General features: G+C 35.3%; 1 protein-coding gene across 1 annotated transcript; it reads right to left on the bottom strand.

The window, feature by feature from the left end:
• Positions 1–1,470: 1,470 nt before the first annotated feature.
• LOC101981784 (olfactory receptor 51L1) lies at positions 1,471–2,415 on the bottom strand. Its single transcript, XM_005368848.1, has one exon. The coding sequence runs from the start codon at positions 2,413–2,415 to the stop codon at positions 1,471–1,473; it is 945 nt and encodes a 314-aa protein (XP_005368905.1).
• Between the last annotated feature and the right edge of the window lie 8,937 nt (positions 2,416–11,352).

Here is an 11,352-nt window from a genome sequence, read left to right as displayed (position 1 = left end):
GCACACTAGAGGACCCATTCCTGCTTATTAGTTAAAGTTGGTTCTTTCTCCATCCATCCACACAATAAAAGGGATCAGTTTGTCATTCTTTGTTCTTTCCCTATCTAGTGGTTCCTTCATTATGGTCCTGAAGACAGATCTGAGTTACAAAAAGTAGATCATTTATTCCACACGACTGGGTTTGTGTGTGTGTGTGTGTGTGTGTGTGTGTGTGTGTGTGCGTGTGTAGTGGGCAGACACTAAACATGTTTCAATGAAGTCTAAGCTGTAATTTATCCTTCTTTGGATAATCAATCTCCTTTAGTGCTAATTACTATTTAGACTTACCTTAAACCCCCCCTTACATTTAATGCCTAAAAGGTTAATAGTTAAGATACATAAAGTATTTGCTAACTCTACAATAACTACTGTGTAGTGGTTGTCTCCAAATTGAACCCCAAATAGCATAACAGGCAGACTTTTCTTAAAGTGCACTAAATATAAAACATTATATCATTTAAAAATAAGAATTTAAAACATATTATTGTATGTATTTATTATTTTTGAGACAGTCTATGTGACTCACAGTTCTCACCTCATTCTACCCTTCTTTCCCCTGCCGTGATGGGGTTATAGGCATGTGTAGCCATGCCCCGGATCTAAGCTCAGTTCCTTCTGCTCACACAGCAGGGACTTTGAAACACCAGTTCTCCTTTAACATTCAGGTCGTGCATATTGTTGTCTACATATCCACAGTATTTAAAACAATAGCTGCCACAGTACATATTTCATTTGTCCCCATAAATTTGACTTGGTTTACAAAATTAGAGTTAAAATTTATATTTGTGTTTATGAATTGGGGAAGACCAAACACATAACATTCTGTTAATGAGTAGTTATGGTTGGTCCCATGCTCAAAATTTGCACAATTCAACTGAGAAGAAAGTAAATATATGTGAAATAATCAAATATTGTCCATGAAGGCTATCTTAGGGAAGATGACAAAGGAATCAAGTATCCACAATAAAATTTTGAAAACACAACACTAAAGACCCATACAGACTTGTAAAAAGAATAAAAAGACTATTGTCAAATGGTATTGATTTCTCAATTTCCCGTCATTGTTAACTATTGCAAATGGTTATTTTTCATAAGGAATGTACTGTAATATTTTTATAATTAAAAAAGTGTAAAAAAAGTTTATAGTTTTGCAAACACTGAATTTCCATTACATGTGTTTTCTATTATTAAATCTAATAATAATAATAATGATCTAGATACAGAAAAGTCCATAGTAATCACCACCTTTTCTACCTGTATAAACCAAAATGGTGCAATGATTTCAAATTAATTGAGACTGCATATTTAGGAGGTAAACTAATCAGTACTTTAGCCAGATGTGATCCAAGAATTATAGCATATTTTTTTCACGTACTAAAACAAGCACTTTCCTAATAAATCCCAGGGCCAAAATCAGAGGCTGCAGGTTACTTAAAACCTTCTTACCCTAAACTTGCGGAGAATTCCTAGACGAATCTGTTTTGTCCTCACGCTGTAGACAACGGGGTTAAGCACTGGGGGAAGAAGCAGGTAGATGTCAGCCATGAGAATGTGGACTATGGGAGAGAGATGTTTTCCAAAGCGATGAACCATTGACACCCCAATAACTGGTACAAAGAAGATGAGCACCACACAGATATGGGAAACACATGTGTTCAGCGCCTTTAGTCGCTCTTCGCGGGATGCAATACTCAGAACTGCATTCAGAATAAGAGCATAAGAAATAAATATGAAGACTGAATCCACACCTAGTGTAGCAATAACTACACAAAGTCCATAAACGCTGTTGACCCTGGCACTGGTACAGGACAACCTTAGAACATCTTGGTGCAAGCAGAAGGCATGGGAGAGGGTATTGATGTGGCAATAGTGATAACGTCTTAGTAACAGCGGTGTGGGCAGAACAACTCCCATGCTTCGTAACAAGCAGGCCATACCAATCTTGCCAATTGCACTGTTGGTGAGGATGGTAGAATAGTGTAAAGGACGGCAGATGGCAACAAAACGGTCAAAGGCCATAGCCAGAAGCACGGAGGACTCCAGAAACGTGAATGTGTGGATGAAGAACAACTGAGCATAGCAAGCACTTGCGTGGATCTCTCGAACATCCAACCACAGCACTGTAAGCATTGTGGGAAGTGTAGACATGGACATACCTAGGTCTGTCAGAGCCAAGATGGACAGGAAATAGTACATTGGCTGATGGAGTGAGGGCTCTACCCAGATAACAGAAAGAATGGTCACATTACCAATGAGTGCTATCAAATATGCAAGGCAGAAAGGCACTGAGAGCCAAGAGTGGACATACTCCAGTCCAGGAAAACCCTTCAGGATAAACATGGGCTCTGTAACATCACTGCTATTCCAGGCAAGCATGGTGAGCATCAAGAGGCTTGAAAGACAAATGTCTTCTCATATTCTTCTTTAGTGCTCAGTAAAAGAATGCCACGAGAAAAAAAATGCATATTTCCTCTATGTTCACCTTGGAAGAAAAAAGAAATTGCATGTGGATATTATGTAATAAAACATCAATAGTGTGTGCCCCATAAATATAGTCACCTCTGAAAATAACTTGACAGATCTTCATTGATAACATTGGAAATGTATATATATATACATATATATTTCCATTTCCTATATATATATACATATACAAACACATGTACTATACACATATGTGTATATGTATATATGAGATACAGAAAAATACAAAAAGAAAATTTTATTCTATATTATAAAAATGGAAATTAGTTAAATTCAGAGTAAAAGCATAATGATTTTCATAAATTCCTTAGAAATACTTTGGATTAAATCAGTGATTGCTGTTAGTCTACAACCAGGAGAGGCAACTGAAGTACCCCATGACTTCAGCACAGTTATCTTCAAATTGATCTTTATTTTATATCATATCATAAACCTGTAAGTCCTTCTAATGCTGGCTTTCTGGCTCTTTCACAAAGTATAAAAGTCATGTATTTAACACCATTGTTTCTTATGCCTTAAAAAGGTGAAAGAGACCATATCACTTTTCTGTTAGAAAGAGAGAGAGAGAGAGAAAGAGAGAGAGAGAGAAAGAGAGAGAGAAGAGAAGAGAAGAGAAGAGAAGAGAAGAGAAGAGAAGAGAGAAGAGAAATCAGTGAGACAGAGAAAGAAAGAGGTAGAGAGACAGAGTCTGTAAAGATCAAACCTAAAAGGCTGCATGTGAAAAAAAAAAAAAAAAAAAAAAAAAAAAAAAAAAAAAAACAGCCTACCATGAGCTACATTGTCCAGCACTTAGGATTTCTTGACTCACTATCTTGTTATAACAGGACCATTAATACAAATATTAAGTGGTGTGTTTGTGCCTGCTATGAATACACAGGAACCCAACAGCTCAGCTTCCACATCATTTCTCCTGCTAGATCCTGCCTCTCTCTGTCTCTGGTAAATCAGCCCTGAACCAATGGGAAACTGTTCCAAATGAAGCCTTAGCATTCTGCAATGGAATTCCAACTGTCTGTCAGTGTGCTTTATTATCCTAGTTATGTTTCATGTTTATCTCATTGTATTTCATTAAAAGTTCATATTTATTTTTAATTTCTCCTCTACAGTCTATCATGTGACAACAAAGGGCTTAGGGTCATATAGCCTGCACCTCCCAGGAGAATTGAAGCTACGATTTAGCCAGTCTCTCACATTGTTGAAATTTCTCTAGTTTCTCCAAAGTCAAGTTTTCCCTCATCCTCTGTGTTAGAATCAGCCCTATTTCTCCAGTTCAACTCTGAGTAGTGAAATTTCACTTTCAACTGGGCCTGTGGGCTCAAATAAAGCAATCTGCTCACTTGCCAAGAACAGTTACTGTTCTAGAACTATAAAAGAAAAAAAAAATGTCTACTGCAATCTCTGACTTCATCCTTTTCCTCACTCAGGAAGTTTTATTTTATTCCCTGTCTTACAATTGAACTCCTGAACACAATCTAGACATCAGCATCAACATATGTAGAACCCAACAATAAATACACAGACACACACACACACATACACCGCCAGTGTTTTAGACACAATGGGGAAATTTATATTATTTCATGCAGTCTTTCAACCCTAATAAAAATCTTATTTTCTAATGTTTCTGAAAATAAGGTGGATTATGGTTTTGTAATTGTTTTGCTCCTGCTCTGAGTCACATTTTTAATAATTTCAATGTTTGAAAACTTTTAGCTTCAGGATGTCCATATACTGAACTGAGGAATATAGCAGACAGCAATATCCTTCTTTGTACTCTCCATTTTTCTGGACCATGTTTAAAGCATTAAGCACATGAATATTTTCTGTATGTATACAAAAATGATTATGAGTCAAGAAAATTATCCTATAACCTTCCATAGGTGACATCTTTTGAGTATATAAGTGTGTATGGTATTCTCCCATCAAATTGTTGCAAATATGTACATTATTTATTATAGTTTTTATGCTGTGATTAAATTTCTATTCATAGGCAAATTTAATCCTTTGACTTGTTTCATTCCTATTAATATCCTTGGCTATGTGTATTGATAGTGTTCCACTCTGTGTGTATAGTTTTGATTTATTATCCATCAATCTGTCATGCTCTTCATTGGTGCTTTGATCTCTTTATCACTGTCCTTTCTAGACTCATTTTATTCTAATTGTTGGTTACTGCTTGGTTCTTTTGGGGTTTGGGTACAATTTAATTACATTGATATTGAGACATGATGGCAAACCCCTGGAAGAAATGATCACTGCTAATGACAGAGTCAAAGAGAAAAGACTCCTATCACACATTAACCTCATCACATAAATTAAGGAAAAGCGACTAAGGACAAGATGATTTTTGTAGTCTTCCAGTCATCAAAACGTAGTAATCAAAACTGTTTTCCAATGGCAAGTCTGTCTAAAATTGCTGAAAACATAGAGGGGTACATTATGATGTGTCCCTCATTCCAAAACTGTCCACAAGTGAACAATACTGACTAAATTATACATTCACTTGAAAATGACTATTGTCTCTAGATGTATATGTTACTATATAAAACATCAAAATTCCATCCACCATTTATTTGTAATGGAAAATCAAAACTTACCTGAGGTTTATGAATAAGACAACTGCGACGTCAGCATGTTATAGTAAGCCACTACTGGCTCATTCCCCAACAGCTAACAGTTGCATTTATTTCTTCCTAACTAAACTTTCTGCTGTTCTAGAAGTCGTCTTCTCTTTCTGTTTCTACTTCTGTGCCTTCCTCTTTGTCTCTGCTCATTTAATCATCTCTGTTGTTTTCTATGGCTAGTTCTATATGGGTCTGTATCTAAATTTATGTCTTTTGAGCTTGTAATTTTGTTTTCCTTTCTTCTTAGCCTTTGCCTCCTCATTTTTACTTGAATTTCTGTTTTAGCTCTTGATTTATTTCGTCTTTAAACATCTTCTGAGAAGAGTTAAGATTGCACTGGCTACAGATATTCTGATTCTAGGAGACTTGAGGTTTTAGTTATTATTCTATCTCATAAATACTCTAATCTCTCCTGAGGAAGAACACTAGGGATTATTTTTAAAATCTGCTAGATCCCCAGAAGGGCCATGATGCATGCAGCATTTGTCCATCCGCTTGGTTACAGCATAGAACTGCAGTCCTTGAATGCATCCCTACTGCCATCTATGGTCCATAGTTCTTTCTTTGCATGCAAGCGTTTCTTTTCAATTTTTCAAATAAGCTTAAGATAATGAGTTCCTTATGCTTACTTTTGACTTTTAAATTATATTTTAAAATTTTTATTTTAATTAAAATACAATTACATCATTTTCCTTCTCTAGCTCCTTCCTTTCTCCAACCCTTCCCATGGCCCCATTCTTTCACGATTTTTTGCCTTTTTCTTTATTACTGATGTATGTATGTATGTATGTATGTATGTATGTATATTTCAGCATATATAAACAAATTTATATATATATAAATACAATCTTTTCAGTCCATTTAGTATCATGTATATGTATATTTTTATGTGTTTTAAGGATGACCACTTGATATTGGATAAGAATTAGGATGCTCATCCTTGAGGAAGACTATTTCTCCCTAACTCAGAAGTCATCAATTGCCTATCATTCTTCATCTAAGGATAGGGTCTTATGAGATCTCCTCCATCCACACTGGCATGTCAATTGATGTTGGTCACTATTTAGGTCTTTTTTTGAGCAGACATATTTTTGTTATTTCATGATGTAGTTTCACATCATATCTAGAAGATAAAATCTTATAAAAAAAATTTTTGGTCCTTACGATGTGATAAAGAATAAAGATACACACAACAAAACAGACTCAGTAAGTAATGTTTATATATACTGTAGATACACATGTATTGTGTGTGTGTATGTGTGTGTGTGTGCATGTATGTTTGTGTAACAAATATAATCAAAGAAAAGACTATCAACCTGGGAGTGGTAAGGGCATGGGGAAGGTTTAAGATCGGGTGTTTCAGAAGGCCTGAAGGAAAGAAAGAGAGCTAATTCTATTTCAATTAAAAACCTTAAAAATTTTAAGAAGAACTAAGCCCAGTGCTAAGCCTCCTTGCTGACTGCGTGTTAAGGGGACAAAGGCTCACCTTCATCATACACTCTTTATTTCAGGTAATGACCTCTCCGTACATTCTTGGTTTTCCTATATCCTTATCCTAATTCTTTATGTCTTTATAAATCCCAGAAACATCTTATGATTTATATCTATATTTGAAGTGTATAATTTTATTAAGAATATATGTAAATATGAAGAAATATCATATTTAGATCAGATATTCCAATACAAGAACAGGTGCTTCTATGTATTTTCTCAGCAATTTTATATTTTGTGTATAGAAACTACATGTCCTATATTAGATTCAATCTTAAGTATTTGACATTTTTTAATAATATAAATTACCTTATAAATTATATTTTCCAAGCTTTTAATATTCAAGTACAAAAATAATAGTACTTTTATTCTGAAGAAATCCTGTATTTAGGTTTATTTTTTATTTTATTTTACAGATTATAGAATTAAAACATTTCTCCCTTCTCTTCTTTCCTCCAAACCTGCCCATGAAGAGAAGCCCATATGTTTCTCCACCCTTTCCTTTAAATTATATCCTTTTATTTTATTTCAAAGTTATTTCATGCATATATGTATAGATATATATTATGTATATCCACATTTATTTTTAAACATAGCCTAATGAGACATATAAAATTATTTGTGTGTATGTTTTCATGGCTGGTAATTTGGCAGTGCAGAACCAATTGGTGTGCTCTTCCATTCCCTTTAGGCTTTAGTGGGCATCTACTTAAATTTCAAAACGTAATGTAAGTTTCTTTTTGTCTTGTTTCCAGTATTGTTCTTTCATTTTATTTATTGCTTTATTTAATTAACTAAGATCATCAGTAGAGTAGAATGATATAAAATGTTGTTCTCTATCTACATATACGAGGGAATGTTTTTGATATTTTAGTATGAAATATGTTTCCTGGGCTTTTCATAACTTCATCTATCAGAGAATATACCCCCTTCCTCTCTTCATAATAAAATTAGCTATAAGATCAGATGCCAAATTTCATAAGCCTACTTTCTAACTGTTGGGTTCATGGTTACACCATCATGGTGATTCCCTTTGTGAGCAAGAGACTGGCCGAGATGTCTCTTTCCTTCTGTGCATAATAGTCATTTGTCTCTTTGCTGTGACCAAGGCCTAACAAACCTACTTGACAAAAGGAGGATTCCCCTTGGCTCACAGTTTAAAAGGAGCTACAGTCCATCATGGCCAACAGAAACATGATGGCAGGACAGGTCAGGTGACTAAGCACCTCTCACACACAGTCAGAGCACAGAGTGATGGAAAAGTGGAGCCAAACTGCAGGACCTCAAGGCTCACCCCCAGTGACCTACTCCCCTAACAAGGCTCCACCCCTTTGTGGAGAATTGTTCTGCAATTCCCCCAAGCAACACGATCAGCTAGAGATAAAGTGTTTAAACAAGGGAACCACAGAGGGCATTTCTCATTCAAAATGCACCACTAGCTTGCTATGTTCTGTTTTAAATCACGTTGAGCTCAAAATAACTTAGGAGGTATTTCCATTCCCAGCTCACAATATTTTACATATATTTTGTGACTTCTTTATTAAACAACTATCTGAAATATTTTCACTCTAAGTTTTATATTAAATCATTACACATAAACCAGGTTTCCTTTTTGTCAGTTTTCAAACTATTTATAAAAATATTTATTTAAAGGTTGTAGTTTAAACATCATAAAGTTATTTGTATTTTCAGTTTATAGCCTTGCCTATTTTTAAATCCTGATTGTCCAGAAATACATGTTTATATATTCATTTTAGTATTTACTTGGCACCTTCAAGACATTTTACCATCCAAAGTATTATCAAGGTATTTATATTCTTTTTTCCAATAACAAGTAGATTTTATACATGTAAACTATTTTAATATAATCTACATATTTTTTTGATAATTTTATGTGTGTGCACAATGCAATTTGATCATATTCACCTGCATTTTCCCCTTTAAATCCCCCCAGATCTTTCCATATCCCCTTTCAGCTTCATTGATGTTTTTGTTTGCCATCTGTCTGTACTTGTTTGTTTGGTTGGCTGCTTGTTCGAAGGAAAAGAGGGTTTGTTTGGCTTCACAGTTCCAGGTGACATAGAAGGGAGGTCTAACCAGCAGGAATTTAAGCCCATTGTATCCACAGTCAAGACAAGAATGAAATGAAATAGTCTATGAAGAAGAATATTTTATGTCCTGCTTTCCTAACTAGAACAGCACACTGCCAGCAGTTGAGGCAGGGGCATTTTCCTATCCAGTGACTTACTTTCGCCACAAAGAAAGTAATCTCCATGTGGAGTTTCTTCTATTCCCATTATCTCCTCTGGAGTAGATTGGTGCTTCCAGGAGCAGACATGTCTCATTATCATAAAAAACAAGAACCTAGGTTATTAAAACATCTTAAATGCCATATTCTGTAGATCTCTGAAATGTTTGAAGATAACCTGTCTGTCTAAAAAATATCTTTGTTGGACCTTGAAAACATACCTAATGTGACTACTAACCTATAAATGGTTGCATACTTCCTAAGCTCAGCTCCTTTTTTATACACTCTAGAACCCAAACCCAGGAAACTACCAACTTTTCAGCTGGGTCTTATAGTCTTCCACAGACATTCCTGTAGGCCAACCTGATTTAGACAATCTTGCACTGATACTATCTTATCAGGTGATCCTAGATTGTGATGACAATTAAATTAACCTTCACAGTGACCCTGGCTGCTATACCCTAATTTCCTTTTAGCTTTGTTGGGCCAACAAGGCACGTCTTCACCCACTGAGATTTGTCACTCTTTATCTTGGAGAGAGGTTATGGTGTCTTGAAGGGGGTCATGAAATCAACATGGAGTGTGATAGTTGGAGAATCACAGATTTAGCTTCTTAGAGGACAGAGTGGTACAGGGGGTATTAGAAATAGGAATCTGGTAGTTCCCAAACACTTTTAAGTCTAATTAGTGAAACCTGTATGTACACAGGTATGAGGCTACACAATGGAGCACTGGGGGCCACACCCCTAAGGAAAACTGACTATCTCATGTGTAGAAGCCATCACCTGTTAATAACTCCTCACCTACATGTGGAAGTACATGAGCCCCTCCTCCTGCACGCTAGCATGTTGATCAACTTTATCTTGCACAGATTGTAGGAGGGCATCACAGTTACCACACACACATGAGCAATAAGGTTCTGTCATGTTCAGAAGGCAGCTGTATCTTAATCCTCCCAGCTCTCTGCCTCTTAATATTATTTCTATCCTCCTCTTCCTTGATGTTCCCTGAACTTACAGAGGGAGAGTATGTTATAGGAATAACATTATTCATGACTCTGTGGACATGTATTCTCAGTGCCTTGTCTACTTGTATATCTCTGTAATTATCATGATAGTTATTTCTAATTGTGGTGATTGTGGCACGAAATCCTTAGGGCAGAGTCCTGAGGACACTAATTGACTTGGTATGCCAAGACTCCCACAGCATTTTCCATTAGCAAGGAGGACAATAGGATTAACTCCTAGTCACCAGTTTGGGAAAGTTAGAATCCTTCTACAGAGCATTTTCTCTTGTGTTTCAATGCTAAAGAGTGTCTTTCCTGAGACCTTGAAGTTAGCATAGCAAATTTGTCTTATCTAGACTTTTACCTATGTCTACATTTCAGCCTTTCTGAAAAAAAAAAAAGGAGTTATAAGCTGGAATTAGTTACCAGATTTTTCTACCTCCTAAGATGGGATGGGAGCTTGTATGTTTTCAACTAAACAGATACTGGGTTTTATATGTGTTGTGCAATCGTCAGTCATCAGAAGTTTCAGTTATCTGTCCATGAAGCAAGAATAGACCTAGCATAGTATTCCATACAACCTCATATATAACCAAAGAATCTAAGTTCAGCAAAGAAAGCGTAATGATGGCCACTTCCAGTGCTCTCTTGCACTGACCTAGAAGAGAACATCTTCAAGTTTTCTACTTGAAACTTCATTTAACTTGAGAAATTTTAATGTGATGCTGTGCTTATAGGCATAACAATGAATACAAAAATTAAAGTTTTACTGATGAGTAAACCATAAAGTAATTTATTTCAAAAACTATATATATGAGTTCACTGTGTATCAAAGATGAAAGCATCTTTGCATATGATAAGCTCAACATGCTTGTTTGGTTTTTCATAAAGAACCCTAAGAGAGACTTACATAGATCTAATCTACATGGGAAGTAGAAAAAGACAAGATCTCCTGAGTAAATTGGGAGATTGAGAACCTTGGGAGAGGGTTGAAGGGGGGAAAAGAAAAGAGGGTGGGAGAGCAGAGAAAAATGTAGAGCTCAATAAAAATCAAAAAAGTAAAAAGAAAAAAAAAGAATTAATTCTTAAGTGAATATTTGGTGCTGTAAGACTTGGAAAATACTCAATATTTTTCAGGGTTAGTGAGTATTTTATTCCATAATAATTAACTCTGAATATGTCATTTTACACAAATGTACAATAAAAATAGAAAAGATATGATTAGGACAATATTAAATTTGGAATTTGTTTCTTAATCTGAAGCCAAAATTTATCAGAATTTTTTTTTACAAAACTTGTCAGCAATTCCAACAGCAATTTTCAAAATAGCCTAACAAAATGTGATTCACGTATATGCTCATTTCATAAGATTGAAGAATGATATTATAAAAGTATTAAAAGTTTTATTTTCGGGGGCTGGAGAGATGGCTCAGAGGTTAAGAGCATTGCCTGCTCTTCCA

This window comes from Microtus ochrogaster, unplaced genomic scaffold (genome assembly GCF_000317375.1).
Source record: "Microtus ochrogaster isolate Prairie Vole_2 unplaced genomic scaffold, MicOch1.0 UNK41, whole genome shotgun sequence".
NCBI classification, from domain to species: domain Eukaryota; kingdom Metazoa; phylum Chordata; class Mammalia; order Rodentia; family Cricetidae; genus Microtus; species Microtus ochrogaster.
The sequence above is the reverse complement of the archived record's forward strand: the minus strand, read 5'-3'. Positions and strand labels throughout refer to the sequence as shown.